General features: G+C 44.9%; 1 protein-coding gene and 1 long non-coding RNA gene across 3 annotated transcripts in view; one reads left to right on the top strand and one right to left on the bottom strand.

Moving 5' to 3' along the window:
- Tet1 (tet methylcytosine dioxygenase 1) overlaps nt 1-26323 on the bottom strand; it is an 89760-nt gene that overhangs the window by 50953 nt on the left and 12484 nt on the right. The window contains exon 3 of the mRNA XM_013514773.1: nt 17478-17531. Coding sequence (XP_013370227.1) covers nt 17478-17531 — 54 coding nt within the window. The remainder of the gene's footprint in view (nt 1-17477; nt 17532-26323) is intronic.
- Nucleotides 17737-26323, top strand: part of LOC102009857 — an 11466-nt gene continuing 2879 nt past the window's right edge. For both annotated transcript variants that reach the window (XR_261166.2, XR_261165.2), the window contains exons 1-2: nt 17737-18332; nt 25219-25319. This is a non-coding gene — a long non-coding RNA (uncharacterized LOC102009857). The remainder of the gene's footprint in view (nt 18333-25218; nt 25320-26323) is intronic.

The raw sequence follows: 26323 nt of genomic DNA, 5'->3' as shown, positions 1-26323 counted from the left end.
TAAACTTGAAACTTTTATAGGTAAATGGATGCAGCTTGAGACCATACTCATAAGTGAAATAAATCAGACTCACACATGTAAACATCACATTGTCTTCCTGGTGTGAGAAACTGAAAGAGTCAATAAGCTCTAAAATGTACAACAGATATTGTGAAATGGGAAGAAACTGTTCAAAAGGAAAAAGGATCTAGGATGGGCGAGGGGAAAGGATGGAAGGAAAAGGGGAACAATGCACGTCAGTTACACTATTAGTGTCTCTTAGCTCACTGAAAAGGAAGGTTTGCGCTAATATCCACTGGAGAATTTTACTGCCCATATCTTGCATGCTGAACAACTACTTTAAAGATAACAACATGCAATGTATTAACTACTGTTATTCTCCTATTATTTTGTTATGAAATTTTGTTTTTTCCTATAAAATAAAAAATAAGGGCCTGGGGATACAGCTCAGCAGCACAAGTGCCTACCTGGCAAGTCCTGAGTTCGATTCCCAGCACCAAAAAAAAATTTTTTTTTCACATAGCAATAAATATTAAATTTACAAAATACACTAGAAATAGTCTTTTTTTAAAAACATTTCTCCCTCTCCTTTGACTTTCAACTTTTTAACCTACCTTTGATTTAGGAGGGCCTCATGTGGACAATATAGCACTGAACCAGATTTTTAAAAATGCAACATAGGCTCTTTCATTTAAGTGGTGTCTATACATCACACATATTATTGTAATAAAAATTGTTTAGTGCTGTTTCTACTATTAACTTTAAAAGCATACCCCTATTTTTGTTTTACTAATACCTTTCTAAATACATTCATGTGTTCCTTGAGACAGGGTCTTGCTAGATAGCCTAGGCTGCCTTTGAACTTGCAATCCTCCTGTCTCAGCCTCCCAGGGTAATGGGATTACAATTATGCACCACCACGCCCAGTTTAGTTTGGATCTTCAGTGTCTCCCAAAGGCCCATGCAGCTTGGGCATGACTGGGAGGCAGGGTAACCTTCAGAAGGTGGTGCTGCATGGAGGAAGTTCCTAGGTCTTTTAAGGGGACACTGGTGTCCCAGACTGTCCTCTAGTTTTGTTTGCTGGCCAATAGAGGGAGAGGGGGAGGGGGAGGGAGAAGAAGAAGAAGACAGGAAAACCTAATAGGTGCATAGCACAATGTTAAATATCACTAGCCATACGAGGTATCGCTTTTCCCATCCACCCGCAAGGCTAACATTTTCACAAACAAGCTGACCAGGACCTCACCTGTGTTGCCATAGCAATGCCCAAGGAGGCACTGCACTGGGGGGGACTCTTCCGAAAGGTACAGAGTTTGCCCATGTGCGACTCCCCATGTGATGTATTATGTATCACAAACATGCAGTAATTAAATTAAAACAGCAAAACAAAAAATCGGTAAACAGAGTTAACATATGAGCCAAGTCATTCCATTCCTGGGTATGCACCCACAAAAAATAAAAACATATCCACCCAAAAACTTGTACATGAATAACTACAGTAAAAAAAAGAGGGGGGGGGCTGGGGATTTAGCTCAGTGGCAAAAGCACTTGCCTGGCAAGCGCAAGGTCGTGAGTTCGGTTCCTGGTACCAAAGAAAAACCCAAAAAACCAAAAAATGCCCCCCCAAAAAAAGGGGGGGGTAAACCAGACTGTCATTAACTTATGAATGAGGAAATTAAATGGAGTATGCTTACAGCTGGGTAAATTGGCCCATGCCCATAATCACAGTACTCAGGAGGCTGAGGCAAGAGGATTGTCATAAACGAGGTTTGAAATAATGAAAATAGTGAGTTTGAAACTAGCCTGAACTATAGTGAGACTTTGTCTCAAACAAACAAACAAAAATGTAGGAGTATGTTTATAGCATGGGCCATTATTCTGGGAGTGGGGGAAAAAAGAAACTGAGTGTGCTCTAACATGCAGAGCACACTCAGAAGCTTAAAAATACTGCGGAATGGAAACCCCGAGGGCTGCCTGATTCACTGAAGGAAATGTCTACAACAAGCCCTTCAAGAAAGGCAGGACCTGCAAGAGTGACTGCCAGCGGCTGGGATGGATGGAGGGACCACGTGGTGACAGCAAAGGAAACTGTCATTTTTGGAGGTAACCGTACGAATGTCCTAAAATTTATCACAGTGAAAATACTAAAAGCTGCTGGATTATCTGCTGTATGTGAGTGAACTGTATGATATATGAATTATATTCCAATAAAGCTTGGGTGTCAGGCATGGTGGCGCACGCCTGTAATCCCAGCACTCGGGAGACTGAGGCAGAAGGATCACTGCAAGTTCGAGGCCAGCCTGGGCTACAAAGTGAGTTTAAAACCAGCCTGAACTGTTTGGTGAGACCCTGTCTCCTAAAGACCAACAAATAAAATAAAATAAAAGCCAGGCCTTGTGATGCACGCCTGTAACCTCAGCACTCAGGAGGATGAGGCAAGAGGATCACTGCAAGTTTGAGACCAGCCTGGGCTACAAAATGAGCTCAAGGTCAGCCTGAACTGCATAGTGAGACCCTGGCTCAAAAAAGACAAAAACTAAATAAAATAAAGCAAGCAAGCAAGCAAGCAAGCAAGCTGGGATTTCTTTGCTTAAACAATAAGTATTTCTCAAGTTCTGGAGACTGGATAAAATAAAACTTTTTTAAAAAAAAAATTACACTTGGGAGCCTGAGGCAGGAGAATCGTTGTGAGTTTGTGACCAGCCTGGGCTACAAAGTGAGCCCAAGGCCAGCCTGAACTGTATAGCAAGACCCTGTCTCAAAAAGACAAAAAACAAACAAACAAACAACTATAGCCATGCCTGGTGGCACACACCAGTAATCCCAGCACTGGGAGGCTGAGGCATGAGGATCCCTCAAGTTCAAGGCCAGCCTGGGCTACATAGTGAGTTCAAGGCCAGTCTAAACTATATAGTGAGACCCTGTGTCAAAAAAACAATAATGCAAATGTAAGGATATTCATTTTGAGAAGCTGGGTGATGTGGCAGATGTTTATAGTCTCAGCACTTTGAAAGGTTGAGGAAGGAGAATCAAAATTTTGAACCTAAGCTGTGCAACTTCGCAAAATTCAGGCTCAAAATTAAAAATCAGACAAAGGGCTCAGGGTGTGACTCAGTGCTGAGGCCTGATGTTCAATCTCTAGTCCCACAAACAAAAAGCCAAGAATATTTATACCGATTATCCATTTAATCTTGAGTAAAAAAAGCAAGACACAGAAAGGTATAACCTGTATACAGCTCCACTAATGGCAGAGGCACAGGGCACAGCACTAACCCTGGGGCTGGTGATGGAGACCAGACCGCTGGCTACTTGCACAGGCGACTGGCTAGGAGCAGGCCAGAAAAAGCGCGCTGGGTTACAGACTGGGTTTTTGCCATGTGTTCATCAAAACTGGTTTAAAAACACAGTGACAGTTTGCATATCTCACTGATGAATGCACTCCCAAACTGCCTGCACATCAGCGCAGAGAGAGCTCACGTCAGCGCTGCACATTTCCGAGGGGGACACTTGAAATGTGCTCACCACAGCAGTAAGTACCCGAGGGGACGGGGCTAGCCCACACTGCGCCCAGGAGACCCCTCGGGTGTGCACAGCAATTGGTCAGCCCACAATAGACACCCTCTGGAAAGGAGGGCACTGCTTCTGCTCCACCTGGCTCCTCCAGGCAGCTGACTGTGGCGCAGGGCAGCGCTGAGCAGCACGGGGCAGGTGGCATGCGTGTTTGGACCCTCGGGGGCACAGGGAAAGCTTGCTTCTTCTTTTCCTTTTCCTTTTTTGTCTTTTTGAGACAGGATCTCTTGTTATGCAGTTCAGGCTGGGCTTGAGCTCACTTTGTAGCCCAGGCTGGTCTCAAACTCCCAAAGATCCGCCTGCCTCAGCCTCCCCAATGCTGGGATTACAGTTGTGTGCCACCATGCCCGGCTGAAAGCTTGCTTTTTCTTTGTGCATTTTCATTTTACCTTTTTAGACTAGTTTTAAAAATTTACCATTATTCTTACTCGTGCTAGGGATTGAACTTTGCACTGAGCTCTATCCTCAGCACTTTTTAAAATTTTTATTTTGAGACAGGGTCTCACTAAGTCACTAAATTTCCAAGGCTGGGCTCAAACTTGTGATTTTCCTACCTCTGTCTCCCAGAGAGTCGGGATTACAGGTATATACCACCATGCCTGGCTAGTGTGTTATTTTTATAATTTAAAATGACTATTTTTAAGTGAGCTCAATATATTTTCTTTTTAAATCACAGTGATTAATTTGCATTCACCTGACTTGCAGATAGCAGTATACCTTGGTTATGGGCCAGATAGGCTGTAAATTCACTGAAAGGTAACAAGGTAATGTTTGTGGCTTTGTTTCTGGAGCTTGTCCTGCTGGACATTGGATGGTATTTCCTTCCTATCGGGCCTGTAAATCTTTTTGCTTCTCTTCAAAGCCACTAGCCCTGCACTGGAAGAGCAGGCTGCTGATCAATCAGTTACCTTCTGTTTTACTTTGTCCTCCTGAGTTTCTCAAGGCTGGGCTTCATTCTTTGTTCAAAATTCCTGGTAAGATAAGATTGCAGGAAGACAAGAGCAGGAAAAGGGGAGATAAAGGAAGAATGAAGTCTGGCTCACATTCCTTTGGAATTTTGTCTACCTTGCGCCTTCGCCCCAATAGCTCCTTTCTCCCTTCAGTACCCCAAGTACGAAGGCTGCAGACCAAAGTACAGGACCTGAGTCCACTTTCTCACTGCAGTCACCCGTCTCACCACAAGACACTGAATACAGCCACAGATATTTTTCACTTTTACTTAACTTTTATTTATCTACTCTTTAAAACTGAAGACATTTGCCATTTCTATGCTCAAAAGTAGTGCACACACACAGAATGCAGTATCAAATAGAGTATTTGGGCTAAAATAAAGTCCACAGCCAGATTTGGTGGTACACACCTGTAATTCTAGCCACTCAGGAAGCTGAGGCAGGGGGATCGAAAGTTAAAGGTCAGCCTGGGCAACTTAGCAAGACCTTGTCTCAAAATAAAATAAAAAGGGCTGGGAATGTAGTTCAGGACTACAGTATTTGCCTAGCATATATGGAGCTCTAGATTCAATCCCCAGAGAAAGAAAGAGACAGAGAGAGGGAGAGAGAGACAGAGGGAGGGAGGCGTGAGAGAGAAATAGAACACTGGCATAGTTTTTCATTTGGTTGTTTGTGTTTTTTCAGTGCTGGAAATCAAACCTAAGGCCTCAGGCATACTGGCCAAGCTCTCTCACTGAGCAACACCCCCACCACAAAGAACTTTACTGACCTTAAAGTAATTCCTTGAGGGATTATGCAACTGCAAAATGCAAAAGGCTTACCTTAACGGTCTTTGCAGTCACTTGGCAAACACAACCTGACCTACCTGACAAAGGTTAAAATGACAGCGAGGCAAACTGATGTTGTGGGCAGGTAGGTGTGATGTGCAGAGAACACAGCTCACTTCTGTAGAATCCTTACTAAAAATGAGTAACTGAATCTCATCATGGGCAAACATAAAGCCACATGGAGGGACGTTCCACACTGACGAGTAGCTGGGCATTGTGGCACACACCTGTAATCCCAGGACTTGGGAGGCTGAGATAGGAAAATCACTGTAAGTTTCGGGCCAGCCTAGGGTACAGTAAGTTCAAGGCCAGACTAGACTATAATGACAGATCCTGTCTCAAAACGACAAAAACAGAAAAAAGGAAAACATCTGATTTGTGCTCTCTGAAAATATCTACTTAAGAATACTAAGAGACAACTGAATTCAGAACCTGACAAGATTATTGTTTGATATACAAGAGATTAACAAAGACAACTGTGAAATCACAAGACTTCTGATCAGTAGATTCAATAAAAACAGCACAACATCCTATCAATGTTAACTTTCGTAGTTTGGTCTTCATAATGTAGCTATGTAAGTTGTGTAGTTATGTGATGTCCTCAACTGCAGGAAATATATGCTGCAGTATTTAGGGTTAAAGGGACATGATTTCTGAAATTTACTTTCAAAGAATTTGGAGATGGGTAAAAAAAAAACCCTGTATTTATATCTATTGAGAGAGAGAAAGCAAACTCAGGAATTTGAGAGAAGAGTATATATGGGAGCACTCTGTAGTATCCCTATAGTTTTCTTTATGTTTGAAATTATGACAGCCGGGCATAGTGGTGCACGCCTGTAATCCCAGCACTGGGATCATTGTGAGTTCAAGACCAGCCTGGACTACAAAGTGAGCTCAAGGCCAGCCTGAACTGCATAGCGAGACCCTGTCTCAAGAAAGAAGAAAAACAAAAGAAATTATGGGGCTGGTGATATAGCTCAGCATCACAGCATCTGCCTCGTAAGCACAAGGTCCTGAGCTCGGTTCCCAGTATCCCCCAAAAAAGAAAGAAATTGTGTCAAAAACATTTTTAAGACAAGTATAACGACATACATCTGTAACCCAGCACTTGGAAGGCTGAGGCAGGAGGATCACCAAAGTTCAAGGGCAGTCTGAACTACATAGTGAGACTCTGTTTCAAAAAAAAAAAAAAAAATTCTCACTAAATCCTGAGAAAGAAGTGGGAGGGCAGGATGCAGTTATGCAGTTTTACATGTCTTAGGTAATAAATATGACTAAGTTTTCTTTGTTTTCTTTCTTTATTTACTTTTTATCTTTTTGAGACAGGTCTCGCTATGCAGTTCAGGCTGGCCTTGAGCTCACATTGTAGCCCAGGCTGTTATCAAACTTGCAAGGATCCTCCTGCCTCAGCCTCCCAAGTACTGGGATTACAGGCGTGCGCCATCACACCCAGCATGACTAAGTTTTCTGACTGAAACATCAAACTAGAAACATATATTATTTATAACGTTTTGCTGCCCTGGCCATGACCAAATTAATCTTCACAATTTTTGCCTAGAAATTCTACTAAGCAGGGTGCTCCAGTGAGGAAATCAGTTAGCAGAAATTAGAAAACTATAGAAATTAATTAATTAGAAAATGTAGAAACTACACTGAGCAGCAAGTAGACTGCCAGGGCTGGGGATGTAGCTCAGTGGCACAGCACCTGCCTGGCAAGCACAAGGTCGTGAGTTCAATTCCCGGTACCAGAAAAAAAACAAAAAAAAAAGTACACTGCCAGCATTTATGTTATAACCTTACCTCTTGTTATAGCACACAGCATCTTCAGAAATGGGCCCAAGTAACTTTGAATCTTGACAGTCCTAACTTGTTTTAGTGAAGTGATCAAATATCAGAGGCTTTAAATAAATAGGAGGCCTGCATGGCGGAACATGCCTATAATCTCAGCACTCAGGAGGCTGAGGCAGGAGGATCACTTCGAGTTCAAGGACAGCCTGGGCCCGGCCTGATCACATTTCTGACTCAAGTTCTGGGCTGCAGTTTTCCACACTGTCTATCCAGGGAGCGTAAAAACCAAAATTTATAGAGTCAGGGACACATTAACCTTTTGAATCCAGGTTTTATATTATTTTTGGTTTTTTGAGACAGGGTCTCACTATGTAGTGCAAGCTGGCCTTGAACTCACTTATGTAGCCCAGGCTGGCCTTGAACTCATGGTGATCCTCCTGTCTCAGCTTCCAGCATGCTGGGATTACAGGGGTGTGCCACCATGCCCAGCTTCAGTTCTTATTTTAACCAGCAAATATTCTTCTAAAATTCACCAGTACATAATGCAATAATGTTTTTGTCACTGGCCACCCCCATAAATACCATAGTACATCTTCCTCTCTCCTCCCGCACCGCCCATTCCGATCCCGCGGATCAGCTCATGTCTCTCACCAGCCCACAGTGCCTGAGAAGCACGCGTTCTCCTGCAGAGGCCCCGGCCGCCCTGGAGAACGCCCGGGACTCCAGGACTCAGGCGGCTGAAACAGAACCACCCACTTAGCCAGCCTGGACGAGATGAGAATGACACTTTGCTTTAATGTGAACTAATATCAGTTTTTTGGAGGTTTTTTTTGTTTTGTTTTGGCTTTTTTTTTTAACCAGGAGTCAAACTCAGAACCTTGCACTTGCCAGGCAGGTGTGGTGCCACTGAGTTATATCCCTAGCTATAGCAGGTTTTTGTTTTTTTTTAAAGGGAGGAAAGGTTTATTTAGCTCACAATTTATAGAGGTTTCAGGTGGTAACCGGCTGGCTCCAAGGCAGGGTGACACAGCAGAGGAGAGGCATTTAGTGGCAGGCAAAAGGCTTGTTTTTTTTTTTTTGGAGACAGGGTCTCTCTATGTTGCCTAAGTTAGTCTCAAACTGATCTTCCCGCCTCAGCCTCCAGAGCAGCTGTGATTGCAGTCATTCACTCCCACGCCTGGCCAGTACACTAATTTGTAGGGCTCAGACCTGACTAAATCTAGGGTATTCTATCTACCAACTCTTCATCTGTTCAACTAATGGCCTGACTGCTCTGCTGACCATATTACTCTGACAGAAGTGGTGAAAGCTGCTCCTCCCCTGAAAAGAGTTACAGAAAAGAGGGGACTCAACACCTGAGCACTTCAATAGTTTATAAAGCTTTTATTTTACCTACTAATCACAGTAAGAACAGTAACAATGATGATAGCAACATGTTTTGAACATCCACTATGCATGGGATAAATGTACTACATTTTATTTATTTTATCTTTTGGGGGCGGGGGGGGGGGGGTTTTTTTTCCAGTACCGGGAATCGAACTCACGACCTTGCACTTCCAGGCAGGTGCTGTGCCGCTGAGCTAAATCCCCAGCCCCTACATTTTATTTATAATAATAATAATCTACCAATAGCTGGGCATGGTGGCACACACATGCAATCCCAGAACTCAGGAGGCTAAGGCAGGAGGATTGCCAGGAATTGGAGGCCAGCCTGGGCTACATAGTGAGAACCTGTCTCAAAAGAAAAAAAATGTACCAACAATCCCATGGGTTATTTCCTGTTTCCATTTAACAGACACAGATAATGGGTCTCAGATTGTTCAACTGAATTTCCCAGAGTCACATACCTTCCTTTTGTTGCTGCTGACATCTCAAAATGCAGAGTTAAAATTAAAAAATAGTGCCTGTGATCTCAGCACTCAGGAGGCTGAGGCAGGAGGATGGACAAGAGCTCAAGGCCAGCCTCAACTACATAAAGAGACCTTGCCTCAGAAAAAAAAAACGATGATGATGGTAACAATATTTAAAAGTAGAAGCAGGGCGTGGGGGTGCATGTCTATAATCCCAGCACTCTGGAGATAGGGCAGGAGGATCATTGTGAGTTCGAGGTCAGCCTGGGCTACAAAGTGAGCTCAAGCCCAGCCTGAACTGCACAGCGAGACCTTATCTCAAACAGACCAAAAACAAACAAAACGTAGAGAGTAATCAAAAGTCCTAATATCTGCCACATAAAAAATGTAAATGCTCAGAACATTTTAGATACTTCCTTATAGTTTTCAGTAATGTTTAGAATAATTTAAAGCTTATTTAAAGAGTACAGTTATAAGGAGAAATATAACTGAATACTCAGATATTAAGTGGAAACATTTCTCCTTTGTAAAATAAGACACAGGTGTGGAGCTCAGTGGTAGAGCACTTGCCTGGCACTCTGAAGCCCTGAGTTCCACCCAGAACACCATCAAAAGAGAAAGGCACAAATTTTCAGAAGCAGAAATGACATTTGAAAATGAAAGAAAAAGTGTTTTCTTGAGGGGAGGATATAAGCTAATATTTCTATAAAAGGCAGTTATCACTATACTGCTAGCAAGTACATACTCCTAAATGGTTCACTAGTATGTCAGTAACACGTCCCTTTGGCTATGCTGGGTCACTGTGTGCTGGGCTGTACCAAATACTGCTTTCATCTGTTAGTACACATCTGTGCTACAGAAGGACCACACGCATGCTGGGGAGCTGCTGCAGGTACACAACACACCTGAGTGGTGTCATCTCCCCGACAGCTCCAGATCCCCTTTGAGTTTGCAAAACACCGACCTCACTCCCCAGTCTATCTTTTATTTTGCTCTAAACGTTTTCATTAACTCATCAGCTTCCCAATTCTTTCATTTCATATGGCTGTGTGCATACATCCTATTTCAAACTAAATTCGCCCATGTGAAAAGAGATACACATATTTAAAACAGCCATTCGGTAATTTAAAATAGCTGCGTTCCTAAGATAAGCATATCATTGAATGCTTGACTTCCAGGAATTGTGAGAATAATTTGTATTTTCACCAAATTCATGTGACATCAATACATGTTAAACATGGATGGTAAAACAGTAGCACCTCTCCCTTTGAAAACCACTGTGGCCGTCCGATGCGGTGGCGCACACCTGCCAGGCTGACAGGGTCGCTGGGCGCCGCAGGCCAGCCTGGGCTATGTACTGAGCGAGGCGAGCTCCAGGCCAGCCCGAACTCCACCCACGGCAATACCGAGCCTCAAACAAAAACACCACACCACCATCACAACATTAAGTGCCAGTACTCAAGACACAGGCCTGTGTTCTGTGCACTACAAAGGTGACTTCACATACTTTTTATTCTTCGTAGCCTGGATGAAATTTTCCTCCAGCCTGTCCAACCCCACTTCAGCTTGTGTTCACTGGTTTGTTTAGGATCAGTCCTAGAAAGCCCCGATCGGGCAGCTGGAGGCTCCGCAAACTGAGCTGGGCGGCGAGTGACTGAGTGAGCGCCCGGACCAGGCGAGGCCTCTGGGGCTGCAGCTTCCGGCTCCGCGGGTCTGAAGTGCGCGGGCCTTTGGTCGCGTGAATAACGCTGCACGTCGAGAGTTTTCACCAGCGTGTGGCATAAAGAGAAATACACCATGTGTTGAGTCACAAAACTAAGTTATTAAATTTATGTGACTCCCTGGTGTTCTGAAGTTATCTTCTTCCAATCGTTTAGAAACCGTGTATCTCATGTGGAGTCGCTTACCACCCACACCAAATTTTTGTCCCCTGGCCCATTATACTCAAAAGTGTGGATTATTTGCCCTTCACAGTGAAGCCTTCTAACAAAATGGTACACGCAGCAATGGTCAAGCTATTTTGTTTTTTTTTTTTTTACACAGAATCTTGCTATGCAGCCCAGGCTTGCCTTAAGAAGTGGTCCTTCTGCCTCAGCCTTCTGAGCTGTGGGATCACAGCTGTGCATCACCACATCCAGCTTCAAATTTAATATTTATCCTATCTTTTCTCGATAGTACCAGGGATAGACCTCAGGATTGTTGTAGCCACTTAGCTACACCCCTGGCCCTTTTCATTTTGAGACAGGTTCTGACTAAATCACTTAGTCTGACCTCAAATTTGTGATCCTCCTGCCTCAGCCTCACAGGTAAGTGAGATCACAGAACCTACCATTACTTCCCAGGCTCTTTTAAGTTTGCCAACATGTTGCAATAAGTGATACAATGTTGCCTTATTACCAGCTTAAAAAGAAAAACTATCATACAGTCAATGATTTGTTTTGTTAACTGAAACAAAGTTGTAGCTAAGTGTGCAAACAAACAAAAAACTCACATCTATAGCAACTCTGTTATCTTCCATTTCCTGTAGTTTCCTGGGTTTTAAAAATAAATATGGTGAGGGCTGGGGATTTAGCTCAGTGGCCCAGCGCCTGCCTGGCAAGCGCAAGGTCGTGAGTTCGATTCCTAGTACCAGAAAAAAAAAAAACCAAAAAAATAAATAAAATAAAATAAAAAAGTAAATAAGGTGGGCCAGGCATGGTGGCACACACCTGTATTCCCAGCACTCAAGAGGCTGAGGCAGGATGATCACTGCAAGTTTCAGGCCAACCTGGACTACAAAGTAAGCTCAAGGCCAGCCTGAACTGCATAGTGAGACCCTGTCTCAAAGACCAAAAAATAAAAAATAAAAATAAATAAATAAACAAGGTATCTCAACTGTATCTCATGTGTTCCTTTTAAACCAACATTAATGTATGTAATAATACACAATATAAGGGAATAGTGCTCAAAAGATACCAAATATGTCACTTTAAATGATTTTCCCCCAGTTTCCCACTTGTGTTTCTGCCTTTCGATCCATGTGCCACAATTTATAATGTGTTCTTTTTTCTCCTTGCCTTTCCTCAGCAGCATTTAATCTCCTGAAGGCAGGAAACACATTGGTACATTTAACATTACCGCTCCAGCATTTGGTATGTACTCGAATAATATTTACTACATGTTACTCAGAAAGAAACTCAGATGGAGCATTTAAAAAATTCAGGCTTCACAATGGCTATAAATGGGCTGGGCATTTAGCTCAGAGGCACAGCGCCTGCCTCACAAGCACAAGGCCGTGAGTTCGATTCCTGGTCCCAGAAGGAAAAGAAAAAAACCATAATAATGGCTATAAATATTTGTAATATAACAATGTCAATCCCAATTACAAACTGGGCATGGTGGTGCACACCTGTAATCCTAGCACTCAGGATTCTGAGGCAGAATGGTCACCAGGTGTTTGAGGCCAACTTGGGCTACACAGTAAGTTCAAGGCCAGCCTGAACTACATAGTGAGACCCTGTCTCCAAAATAAAAAGGGAGAGAGAGAGAAAAGAAAAGTCTATCACGACCCTTATGTGGTTTACTTGCTTCAGGCACACATGTAAGCACAGCTACATACAAGTGTTCTGTCCTCTGCTGCCGCAGTGACACACAGGCCCCATGCTGCCAGCACCGCCCACCACTTGCTCTTCGCTCTATCAGCATCATCAAGAAAGGAAGGAAGCAAAGAGCAGAGCAGGGCTGCCACAGCCGAGCCCTGCAGCTGCATCGCTTCAAGTTTCCAGTTTTTCTTTTTACAATTGGCCCCTGTAGACAAATTCCTGGTTTAACACCCACTGACACTTCTTTATATTTGTTCACCCAGTTCTTCCCGATACTGTACTACTGTGATGACATTTTACAACCAAATGCTTAGAAAGTGTCCCATAGTGGTCAAAGGAGCGAGAATCTAAGTACAGAATGCAGGAATGTGCAACCCCACCCACCCAAGGATGCCTATACTTTTTTTTTTTTCCGGTCTTTTTGGGACAAGGTCTTGCTATGCAGTTCAGGCTGGCCTTGAGCTCACTTTGTAGTCCAACTCACAGTGATCCTCCTTGCCTCAGCCTCCGGGGTGCTGGGATTACAGGCATGCGCCACCTTGCCTGGTGCGTATACTTTTTATTGTGAAACGACTGTAGATGAACATGTACCGGTGAGTTGTAGGAGTATAGAGCTCTTCTGTAACCTTCACCCAACCTCATTTGATGTTACCATCTTCCTACTCCTAGTTCTGATACTTTGTTTTGTTTTGTTTTGAGACAGAGTCTCACTCTGTAGTTAAGCTGGCATTGAACTCAGTATGTAGTCCAGGCTGGCCTCAAACTCACAGTGATTCTCCTGCCTCAGCCTCCAAAGTGCTGGGATTACAGGTATGAACCACCACATCTGGTCTCTTTTTTAAATTTTTACTTTGTTTATTGCAGTGGTGGGGACTGAACCCAAAGCTTTCACTCTTAGCTACAACCTTAGCCCTTTCTTTATTTTTTATTTTGAGACACAGTCTCGCTAATTTTGGGTCTCACTAATTTGGTAAATTGGACAAGCTGGGCTCATACTTGCAATCCTCCTGGCATCAGCCTCCCAGAATGCTGGGATTACAAGTGTGTGCCACCACATCCAGCTCTATGACTGTTTTTGACCCTACAAGACAGCCCCTGTTGGTACTAGTGATACTGAACAGGCGTTACTAACCTTCCCAGGTCCACAGGCCACCTTCTACACCACACCACATGGACCAGGAGGTGTTTCATCAGAACACTTCCTCTTCCCTGACCTCTGGCTTGGGTCAGCCTAGGAAAACGGCAGGAGCTCAGAAGCAGGGAGCCCATCACACCCTCATGCCTCCCTGCAGGAACCTCTATCTATGGCTGCAGCTCAGCCCCTGCTGACCCTATGCAACTACAAGTTAGGATCCAAAATACCGTGACAATTTCCTTTTTATTAAAAAACAAAATCATTACAGTAGAAGACACATTGCCCTTAGTCAACCTGGGATTACTCCTCCTCACTCCAAACCCACTCATCCCGCTGCTCTCGACTCTTTCAGAAGCAGCTCTGGAAGTCCTCTTTCTTGACTGTCTTTTGCTTTAAGGTTGAAACTGCCTCAATGTCCTGAATCAACTCAAAACACTTACCCTTCAAGAGCATTTTGACTTTGGGGAAGGCTGGGATTGCACAGTGGCAGGCCAGGCACAGAAGGTGGATGACAACACAGCAGAATATTTTTAGGGCCTGCCTTTCTGTTGGATGGAACTTGGCAGCTACATTTGCTGTATTTTCATTAGACCTGGTAAAGACACTCCCAAAAGCAGACTTCCAGAGCTGCTTCAGAGTGGCAAGAACGATGGGACAAGTGTGTTTGAAGCAAGGGGCAGCATGTCAGGGGCACTAATGGCAATGTGCCTCAATTGTTGTCACACAGAAACATTCAACATTCAGTGTAGTCACCTCCTACCACCCTGCACCTGAGCTCCCGGCCACCACAGGCCTCAGCCCTAGGACTGGAAAGGGCTCTCTGCCTTCCTTACCCCTGGGTTCCTAAGCCATTGCTAGGCTTTCCTTAACTCCTTTATGAAACTGTGCTCAAACACCCAACTGACAATGTTATCTGATTTTCTACAGGGACCAAGATTTACACTCTCAGCCAACAAACAACACCTTGAAATTGGCTCTCACTAAGGAGATACCCTCCCCTACTCGCCGCACCTGGGCCACACACACAAGGTGGGAAAACATTTACATCATTGTTTCTTCCTAGAGAAAGTGTAAACTATGTCCCGCTTAGAAGCCTAAGTTCACACCCCTGGGGCAACTCCACCTCAGCCTCGAATTGCCATCTATGTGTGACAATAACTGGTGATCACCAGCAGGTCTTGCTGGGCAGCTGTGCTGAGCAGCCCCACACAACCTGGCCACCCGCCACCATGTGCCCATTCTGGCCACTGAAGTGCCTCAGCAACTGCCACTTGAGCGCAGGGTGACTCTAGTACGGGCTTTGAGATCACTAATCACACCTGGGAAGTTCTGAAGGGATGGAAGGAGTATGAGCATCAGGGTGGGTAACAGCCTCTCTTTAGAGGGGAGATGTGAGATAAACTGCAGCCCTGCAACTGGACACAGTACTGGCAAGGCTCAGAGCAGAACGGAAGAAGCCTCCAGTTCCACACCAATCCCCCATCATGTTGTGCACTCATCTGTTTCCTAACCAAGGGTGAAGGTGAAAAATCGAAGCATCCATCCTAGCAAGGGGACTCGCGAGATTGAAGACCTAAGAGTCCAGCATCAAAGGAGAGGAACAAGGTCTCTGCCACAAGGCCCAGTAAAGAGATAGAGACAGAGAATAACAAAGGAAACCCACTGAGTAGATCCCTTGGGGGAGAACAAAATAAACATAAGTGAGACCCTTTAAGGCAAGGCTTCACCTGGGCGGCCCCAAGCCGAAAGTTGCACTCTCCTCTCACCCTCCCAAAACACACTTAGCACCTCTTCTAGGGTTCTATACTATTCTACATCTGCTCCAGGTGAACTTTACACAGCTAAACTTAAAATCTGAAAGTTTTTAAACATTTGTACTATGTAGAAGAGAAAGTTTTCTTTGGAAGAGGGAAAAGAATTACTATCTAACACAATTTTTTAAAAACTTTAAATGCTAACATTAAACAATTCATTTTTCCTTTTGGAGTATTTTCCTAGTCTTGTAGGACAATTAGTAAGGACAGATGGAAAGTCAGCCCTGACTGAGTCTGGCTCGCAGGGCAGAGGGAATCCGGCCACCCACAAGCGCTTACTTCAAAAAAACAGCCACAGTCCCTGCTGCCGTGGTTCCCAAAACCAACACACGGTATATTTACTTCTGAAATGTATTTCAGGTGACAGGACCCACACAGGCTAACAAAATAAACATAAGGATAAACAGCACCCTCCAAGCCTATTTCTTAGCAAAGGTGAGAGATGTAACACCGGGATTCACATCTTTCAGTCTCTGTATGTGGCCCGTTTCTCTCTCTCACATCCTGCCTCCAAACTGAAGAGCCATTTACACACAGCAGCAGCACTGAAACTATTTCTCACTTAAAGCATTTTAGGTCTGAGCCGGACACATCTAATACAGAAAGTACAGAAGAAGGTACAAACTGGGTTTTTAAGCACATTCTTCTAGGTTTGGGGGAAGGGATGGATGTAAAAAGGAGGTGGATGGGTCAGTATGAAGAAGAAAAATGGTTTAATGTATCTTGAAAATCACTACTATTTATTTGCCCAGGCCCCATGAGAATTTGTACCAGGCATTTTCATTCATTTCACAGCACCTAGCACACCGCTGACTGTGTGAGAAACAGTCAGTAAATACTCGTGGGTTGGTGGAAACTCTACATGGCAATTCTGTGCACAGGCAGGAAGCAGAGGCCCGCAGCAGCCACCCAAACCAGGGGGCAATGCAAGGTTTGGTTCTCAGTGTCAACATGTTCCAGTTACACAATTTGGGGAACAAACGAGATAAAATTCTGCCACATTCACAGCCATAGTTCAACATGCTGCTCCTCTCTGAGGGTTAAAAGTTTATTTGCAAAAGAAAAGCTATAATTAGGTGCAAATATCTTAAGTGAAACGCACACAATGTAATTGTACAGGCCAGTTGTGTGATTGCTTGCTAGTCCTCTAATTCACCATTGCTCAGGGTGCTTACATTTGTAATAGCAACATGCCACCTGAAACCTGAAGCACAGAAGGACCTATTTGCCAGAATAAAGCCAGCAATGAACTTTTAGTGATGCCATAGGCTTTTAAGTGAACCCTTCAAATACTGTACAAAGGTCATAACACATACTGCTATTAGCATATAGCCAAATTAGGTTATTGCCACATGCTCATCATAGGCAAATAGGGAAATAAAGAAAACATCCTCATTCCTACAGCTCTAGGAATGTCAAAACTAAAGGTGACATAGTGAGAATTTGGGAATAAGCCATTACAGTTTGGCTGTAAGATCTCAATGACTTATACATCTCAAACTGAACTAATATTTCTAAGGACCTTGTTTTCTTTGGGGGGAAAAAAATCACACATTTCAAAAATAGTACTTAGTGGAGGGTCTATTAAAATCACAATGGATCCTAGCTGTCAACTTCAAATAATACCTTTCTCCTAAAAAGCTGAAGTGCACACTGGTGCAACGCCACAGATGCATATGTTACAAAGAGAGCTGGAAGGAAAAATTAATTTCATTCACAACACTTTGCATATAAACTTTTCCTTCTTCAGACTGGTGTGGAGTTGAAAATAAAGGATGCTAATATGCACATTATGCAGAATATTAAAAAAAGAGAAACACTTTATTTGAGTGAAAATTGTCTATCTACTCAGAATCTGGGAACATTCACATCCACTATAGTCCAAATTTAACCTCAGGTGACAGAAAAATACTATATGAAAATGGAAAAAAATTAAATAGCATTTAATCAACAGCTGATTACCTTTAAAACTTTGGGCTTCTTTTCCCTCTGGGGCCTCTTGTTTTCTTTTATAACCTAAAAAAAAAAATAATAAAAATGGAAAATGAGCCTCCATTTAAAAAAAGAAAAAAGCTCCCATTCCTACCACCCCCCCAAAATTTTTTTTGGCTATTTCTCTGTAAAACTACTTATGCCATCTTAAATCATCAACATGTTTCTAGGCAGAACCTAAAGAGCTTATGTAAAATGTATACTTTAAAAGTCACTGAAAAAAAACCTTGCATCAAGACGAGGGAGGGAAACACCCTTCTCTCCCTTAGTCTGTCTAATTAGCCTCTGCACTCTTCTCGGCGAAGCCACGAGGTAGCCATCTTGCTTCTGCAGAGGAAGCCTCGGTAGTGGAACAGCCCTGCAAACTGCTCTGCTGTTATTATCATGGTGTTTGAAGGCAGCCCTGGCCTGCCAGCACTGTAGACGTGCTGGGCATGCCTTTTGCAAAAACAGCCCTACACGGTGCAGCCAATGGCAATGCAGAGCTTAGCAACTCCAAAGTGATCTTCTCAGCCTAGCCCTTCCTAGACAAAGGATCTCCTGTGCGGCTGGCTCTCGCCACAGGACACAGGCAGCCCCAAGCTGTGACATGGAGTTCTCCGCAGAGGATCTGGTCGCGGCAAAATCACAGGAGGCTTCAGCCAAAACAATGCACGCCAATCCCCCAGGTGGCCAGCGGATCGATGGCGGAGTCTCCCTGATTAGTCACCTCTGGGTGGCGGCCAGGGCAGGTCCGCCTGGGGGAGGGGACGCCGCTCTGCCTGCACCACACAGGAGCTGTCACGGAGCCCAGGGGGGCCTTGAGGCTCGCTGAAACTCTGGAAGGTATTGTGCATTTTTACTTTATAAGGCAAGGCGAAATATTGGCGATATTTAAGGCAGGGAGGTTATGTGAGGACAGTAAGGCTCAGCTGTTGGGCTGCGTGTCTCATTCCTCCAAATCACACTGCTCTGCAGCAGGCGCTTCGCCTGGAAGCACAGCAATTTGATTTCTGTCAGTAAATGTCCAATGACAAAGGCGGATTAGAAAATAACAATAAAGCCACTTACGAGGAAAGGACAGGCTGAGGACAAGGAGAAGGGGTGGAGTTTTCAAAATACACTTGCCACCAAGTGGCGGGAGACAAGGGATTTCTGTCTTGCTAGGGACACTTCCCATCACTTTCATTTCGCAGAGAAATCCCTGCCTGGCCAGAGGCAGAATCCACCGGCATCTCCCTCTCCCAAGATCATCACTGAGCATCTCTCAGTGCCCCCCAGAGCCACCCAAGCAGGTCCCAAGATGCAGCCTGGCGGGCAACCAGAGCCACCCTCCCTTGCCGAGGGGACACTCCATGCAGGCGGCAGGCGTCGTGGCTAATATCGGCGGCCCCTGGGAAAGGCAAGTCAGGAGTCTCCCTCCCGTTAGCCCCTGGTGTTGTGACAGCAGCAGCGAAGGACCAGGGCCACCGCTGGGTCTCAAGGTCACTGCCCAACAGCAGTGTAGACAGAGGCTGGTCCCAGTCCCATCCCCACCACCTTGACAGCTGCTGGGATCCAGGAAGCAGCCCAGCTCTACTGCGTGGGCCCAGGTTTCAGCAGCACATTTGGAGGCTGGCAGCAGCGCTCGCCTGGCTGCTCAGCCAGAGATGGGTTTTCCACTTGCAGTTGGGTCCCAAACAGATTCCCATAGGCAGAAACTGGAACACAGCAAGGGCCAGCCAGCCTGGGCTGGGCACCCCTCGCCTCCCCTTGCCTCCCGCCTGGGGTTTGCCAGAGGCAAGCTTTCCTGGAGGGCTCACGAAGTCAAAGGGCCCGGTTTCCTGCTGTGGCTTCTGGGTTCCTTCTCTGTGCTGAGGATGGAACCCAGGGTCTCGAGCATGCTAAGCAGGGCGCTTTACCACTGCCAGCCCAGCCCAGCCCTTACATGACTTCTCTCTGATCCACCCACAGCCAAAGTTTCTTTCTTCCTCTTCTTCTTCTTCTTCTTTTTTGGTTTCTTTTTCTTTTCTCTTTCTCTTTCTTTTTTTTTTTTAACCAGGAATCAAACTCATAACTTCATACTTGCCAGGCAGGTGCTGTGCCGCTGAGCTATACTGGGCTATATCCCTGGCCCTTTTTTTGTTTTCTTGAGACAGGGTCTCACTGTGTAGCACAGGCTGCCTTGAACTTACAATGTAGTCCAGGCCAGCCTCAAACTTCCACCGATCTTCCTGCCTCAGCCTCCAGAGTGCTGGGCAAAATTTTTAATAAATTCAGGTAAGAAAAAAAAAAAAAAAACCACTGGAAGTAGTGTTCTCAACTCTGCAAAAACCAGTGGAATCTGCCTGAAATCCATCCACCAGTGCAAACACACCAAGCCCAGGCTAAGAGGCTCCCTTGAGGACTATGACCACAGAGGGGGATGTGAGAGACTGGGACCACTGTGGACAGGTGCCAGCAGCCCGCAAGCCATGGGGTCATGAAGTGCTGCAAATGGGCACTAATTAAACAATCAAAAGTGAAACCAAAAAAGAGAACAGAGCCAATACAGTAAGATTTGAACACAGATACAAAAATGGGGCAGGGTTTTTTTGTTTGTTGTTTTTTGGTCCCGGGAATCAAACTCAGGACCTTGTGTTTGCCAAGCAGGTGCTGTACTGCTGAGCTACAGCCCCAGCTGTTTTGTTTTCGTTTTTTTTTTTTTTGAGACAGGGTCTCACTGTGTAGTCTTGGCTGGCCTTGAACTCACAACAATTCTCCTGCCTCGTCTCCTGAATCCTGGAATTAGTTATACATCACCACCACATCTAGTTCAAAATGGGTATGTTTCAGACATATATATTTTCTTTTCTGTTTTTGGTGGTAAAACACCTACCAACCTAAAATTTACCATTTTAACTACTTCAGTATACAATTCAGCGGCATGAGGTATATGTACCACGCTGTAGCACTTTCACCACTGTTTTCAGAGCCTCTTCAGCCTCCTAAACATCAGCTCTACCGAGTAAGTAAGAGCTCCTCATTCACCTCCTCAGCCCTTGCTGAGTTCTCTTCTCCTTCTGTCTTTATTTACTTTCTATCTGTATCTCCTGCCATAGCCTCTCAGAGTGCCAGGATTACAGGCCCATGCCATGCTTAACTATTCTGTTTGTGTAGTACTGGGGATTGAACCCAAGGCCTCTGCACTAGCCTACATCCTCAGATCTTCATCATTTTTTATTTTCAGACAGTCTAATCTCTGAGTCACCTAAGCTAGGCTTGGATTTGCAATCCTCTGCCTCAGTCTCCCAGAGTGCTGGGATTACAAAAGTGTGTGTCACTACACCCAAAGGCTGCTGCTGCTGCTGCTGCTGCTGCTCCTCCTCCTCCTCCTCCTCCTCCTCCTTTTCTGGCAATCCTGGGAACTGACCCCAGAGCCAGGGTGCTGGGATCGCAGGTACATATCACTACACTCGGCTTCCAGCTAACTTTCTGAGTTCTGTCCAAACTCTACTCTAAGCAGCTGCACCATTTAAATTCCCATCAGCCACACACACACAGGAGAGCCAAATGCCTCCCTGGAATATATGAATGCCATTTATCTATCCATCCATCCATCTATCTATCTATCTATCTATTATCATTCATTCATTCATTCATTTATTTGTTTGGTCCTGGGAGTTGAACTTCACACTGAGCTATATCCCAGCCCTTTAATTTTTAAATTTTGATATATAACCTTGTTATGTTGCTCATGCTAGCCTCAAACTTTTGATTCTCCTGCCTCAGCATCCTGAGTAGTAAGGATTACAGGAATGTGCCACCATACCTGGCCAGGAATACAATTTTTTATTTTTTTTTATATTTTTTTTTTTTTTATTTTTTTTGTTTTGTTTTTTTTGTTTTTCTCCGGTACTGGGAACCGAACTCACGACCTTGCGCTTGCCAGGCAGGCGCTTTGCCACTGAGCTAAATCCCCAGCCCCTCAGGAATACAATTTTTTAAAAACACCAACACTTTTTTCCTTTGTCTTTTTTTTTTTTTTTTGGTCTTTTGAGATAGGATCTTGCTATGTAGCCTAGGATGGCCATGGACTCACGGTGATCCTTCTGTCTCAGCCTCCCTAGTGCTAGGATCACAGGTTTGCACCACCACACCCAGTCTGTTGTTCAATGTTTAGTAAAGTGCTCATTTTAATTTAATTACATGTCAAATCAATCTGTGTGATGCATAAAAATCAATTAGGCTCAGAGGGCAAGGGGCACTGACTGTCCACACTGGTGAGGTGTGAAGGGTCCTGGGCCCTGAAGGCAGCACTGTTACCCCTGGGAGACACTTGGGAAGCCACACATCGAGGTATCCAGCAACTAACAAAGTGCAGAAGGCCTCTGCGCACTGCTCTGTAAAATTAGTTAAGAAACCCAATGCTCACCCTATTGATACAAGGATGATATAGGACTTCTTAATAAAATAAAGGAAATGTAACTCCTAGCCTGCTATGATGTCTGATATGAGTTTGTGTTTTCTAAAATCAAAGAATGAATTCTAGGAACAAGAAAGAGGTTAAGAGTAGGACCGTTTTTTGTTTTGTTTTGTTTTGTTTTAAGAGTAGGAAGTATTTATTGAGAGAAAGAAAAGCTTCTAAGAGACTAAAGGCGTCCCTAGCAGGTTGCTGGGGACTCCGCTTCTCAAGGAAGTTTATACAGCAAAACCATGAAGTGTGATGTGTCTAAGGTGGGCCAGAACCAAAATCAACAAGATTACTAGTCACTTAGGTAACACTGATCCAATGGAAAACCACATGGTAGGTGTAAGGTGGGACAAAACTACGGTCAACCAATAAGATTACGCCTATAGTCGCTTGGGTAATATTGATTAAATGGGGATCCAATGGGGAAACAAGTCACGTAACAAGTGCAGATGGGCTGGACAGGGACTTTCCTGGAAGGGCAGGGTTAAGGAGATTTGGGACCTCCACCCAAGGAGACAGATGCCTATTTAGAATATCAATCATAGCTACTCACCCCTCGGGGATGTATGTGGGTGCACAGCCTCGCCTTCAGTGAATATACCTCCAGCCACAGTAGTGTTCTGCATTGACCTCTTCAGGGCCCAGCCTGTAATAGTTCTAAGTAGTTCTAAATAACGTGGCTGCCTATAATACTATCAAGGTTAATGATAGTGCCGGGAACTAACCTTGACTCTGAATACCAAACCCAGGAACTCAGAAGAGCTGCACTTGAGGGAACACCGCATAGCTTTTCACCTCTACTGTTGTGGCCACTGGTTTCCATCTCTGCACTCAGGGACTCGATGATCTTAGCCCAAGACTTAGGTGACAACACGTTTAATGGACAATAAGCAGAAATAACTAGAGAGGCCTGGCATAGTGGCACAGGCCTGTAATCCCAGCACTGGGGAGGCCAAGGCAAAAGGATCCCTGTGAGTTCACAGCCAGCCTGACTACGCGGTGAGGCCCTGTCTCAAAACACAAGAAACAAACACGAACACAAGTTGGGGGTGTGGCTTGGTGATATAACACTTTCTCAGCATGCTAGATCCCTAGCACCATGACAAATAAATAAACAAAATAAAAAGAATATCAAACGTTCATTTCCAGCAGTAGCAGAATTGGTCATTTTGAATAACCCTCCTGCTAGAGAAAAGCAAAAAATGGAAAAAAATGCTGGGTGCAGTGATTCGGGCAATTTAGACAGACGGACTGAAAGTGTGGGGCCAGCCTAGGGAACTTAGTGAGACCCTGTCTCAAAATTTAAAAAAAAAAAAGTTCAGCCACACACACCTGTGATCCCAGCACTCAGGCTGAGGCAGGATGATCACCACAAATTCAAGGCCAGCCTGGTTTACATAGCAATCTCAAAGCCAGTCTGGCATACAGTGAGTGAGACCCTGTCTCAGAGAAAGAGAGGGAGAGGGAAAGAGAGAAAGAACCTGGAAGTAGAGCAGTAGAGCACTTGTCTTTTTTTTTTTTTTTTTGGTTTTTCTCCGGTACCGGGAACCAAACTCACGACCTTGCACTTGCCAGGCAGGCGCTTTTGCCGCTGAGCTAAATCCCCAGCCCCGAGCACTTGTCTAGTAAGTGCAAGACTCTGGATTCAATCCCAGTCCAGAGAGTGGGGCTGGAAAAATATAAAATCGGGGCTGGGGATTTAGCTCAGTGGCACAGTGCCTGCCTGACAAGCACGACGTCATGAGTTTGATTCCTGGTACCGGAAAAAAAAAAAAAAAAAAGAAAAATATAAAATCACCTGTCTCCTCGGACCAGGGGACACGTGTAATTTCAGCTACCTCGGGAAGCTGAGGCAGGAGAATTAGAAATTCAAGGCCAGCCTGGGTGATTTACAAACACAGCCAGACCCTGTCTCAAAATGGGGGGAAAAAAAACCCCAGCATAGTGACGCACACCTGTAAGCACTAGGCTGACCCAAGAGCATCCTGGTGAGTCTGAGGCCAGCCTGGGCTACATAGCAAGATGCTGTCTCAAAAAAATCTTCCTGTAATTCTGAATAAACTCATCAACAAATCCCTCCTCCAAGGAGAAGTGCCCGCATCCAGGTGAGCTCACTTCCCTCCAACCCTCACCTGCGTCCCTGGCGCCCTGTCCCAGGGCTCGGTCCTGTGGCTCCCACATCTCCTCTGCCTCTCTGTGGCACACAGCTGTGTCCCTGGGCAGAATACGCCACAAAATGATGCTCTTATGAAACATGATGGAAAATAAGCTTCGGAGTGTAAATGTCTGGAGCACAGCAGCAGCACCAGACCCTCTCCAGACGAGGAGACTGGAAGGAACTTCCCCGCATCACCTCTCCAGAAACCACAAGTGTCATTTCGCACCATAGGGGGGCAGAAACCCAGATCATTCGTGATGGATCTCAATCCTCCACCCAGATAAAGGCTTCTATAATTCTGAGAAACTATGTGGTCCAGGCTACTGCCAAGGACCTCGGTTACTTTCCCCTAAATAGCATAAATTACCAGGCATGCTGCACATGCCTGAAATCCCAGCACTCAGGAGGCTGAGGCAGGAGGATTGTCACAAGTTTGAGGGCCAGCGTGGGCTATACAGTGAGACCCTGCCTCAAAAAACAGTAACAGAAAAATGAAAAGAGCCTAAATAAAGTATCTACCAGGCAAGCAGCTGAGAGTAATGAAGTGAATACTCCATCCTTTCCAAGGATGTGGCAACTCCATAGCACTTTTCAGTGATGGCATGTGGCAGGCACAGGGCCGGATTCTGTAGAATCATCCCTGCTGCCCACGCATGGCTCTCAGTGGTACAAGGACACCCTTTCACACTGCTGATCACAGAGGAAATCTAAATTCTTAGAGCAGCTGTTTCTCCTGAAACAGAGAACAGGTGTCAAGTGCAGCCCTCACAGGCTTGGGGAGCGTGTGGGATTCTCCAGGTGGTTTTGTTCTGGGGCAGAAAACTCGGAAATCTAACAAGAACTACACACCATCTCCCCACAGACAATGTGAGGGAGTGGAATCCAGGCATATGAAGCCCTGTGTCTACACAGATCAAGAGTTTCTACCAGCCAGGGTGACACACACCTGTAATTCCCATACTCTGGAAGGCTGAGGCAGGAAGACTGTTGAAGTCTGAGCCCAGTCTGAAAATGCAGTGACTTAACAAGACTGTCTCATGATGGAAATAAAAAGGGGCTGGGGATGTCGCTCAGTGTAAAGGCCCTGGGTTCAATCCCCAGTACTGGGGCGGGGCGGCTCTGACTTGGTTTTGTTTTGTTAGGTTTTCAGGAGACAGGAGCCTCGCTATGTGGCACAGGCTGGCCCACAATGCTGGGATTCAAGCGACCCTCACGTCTCAACATCCTGAGCGCCGGGAGCAAGGTGGGTGCCACTCTGTGTTCGCAGGGTCTGTAGAACACTGCAGGAAAGACACGCTGGCATCACACACACTACGCTTCAAGTCAGCCTCAGGAATTCCTATTCAGCAACCAAGAACATGTGGAAAGTTTAGCAGGACCAAAGCACTAATAGAATAATGTCAATTTAAAAATTCTTATTTTCCGTGGTAGCTAAAAATATACTAGATACTTAATCTGGCCACTGTCCAGTCATTAGTCAGATTTGCTGAAATGCTGGCTCACTCACCACCTCCGAGAGCTGAGGACCTTCAGAAGTTTCCTAAGAGGAGAGCCCTGGGTGGTGGGTATCGCCTGGAATCCCAGAACTCTGGAGGCTGAAGCAAGAGGATTGCTGCAAGTTCAAAGCCAGCCCAGGCTACATAGTGAGTTCAAGGCAATTCTGTCTCAAAAGCAAGCACCACCAGTGGAAGTGACGCATGCCTGGGTGGCTGGGGCAAGCGGTCCGCCAGGAGTTTGAGGCTGCCCTGGGCTACGCAGTGAGTCAAGGACAATCTGAACTACCTAGTGAGACTCTGTCTCAAAAGACAAACAAAAAAATCAAACTGAAACAGAAACAGACTTATACAGAAATAAAGTTCACTACCATCTAGCATATTGCAATAAACTTAAGCATTCAGCAACAGATAATTTAGTAAATTATGTTCAGGAACCTAAAGGGATATTAAACAGGCTTCCTTCTATTCTGGTCTTTGTTTTCAAAACTGGGTCTCAAACACAGGGCCTCCCACGAGTGAGGTGCACACTCTACCACTGAGCCACACGGCCCACCCATATGACAGAATTTACAAAGTCTTTTCTAATTATGTGAAATTTCTAATTATGTGAAAAAATACTGACGCTATTCTGAGTGAAAAAAATAGAAAAAAAATTTGCTGCATTAAGTACATTGTTTTTGTTTTTATTTTTGTTTTGTCTTTTTCAGACAGGGTCTCACTATGCAGTTCAGGCTGGCCTTGAGTTCACTTT

Source organism: Chinchilla lanigera, unplaced genomic scaffold (genome assembly GCF_000276665.1).
Source record: "Chinchilla lanigera isolate Chin_1 unplaced genomic scaffold, ChiLan1.0 scaffold00024, whole genome shotgun sequence".
Lineage (NCBI taxonomy): Eukaryota > Metazoa > Chordata > Mammalia > Rodentia > Chinchillidae > Chinchilla > Chinchilla lanigera.
The sequence above is the reverse complement of the archived record's forward strand: the minus strand, read 5'-3'. Positions and strand labels throughout refer to the sequence as shown.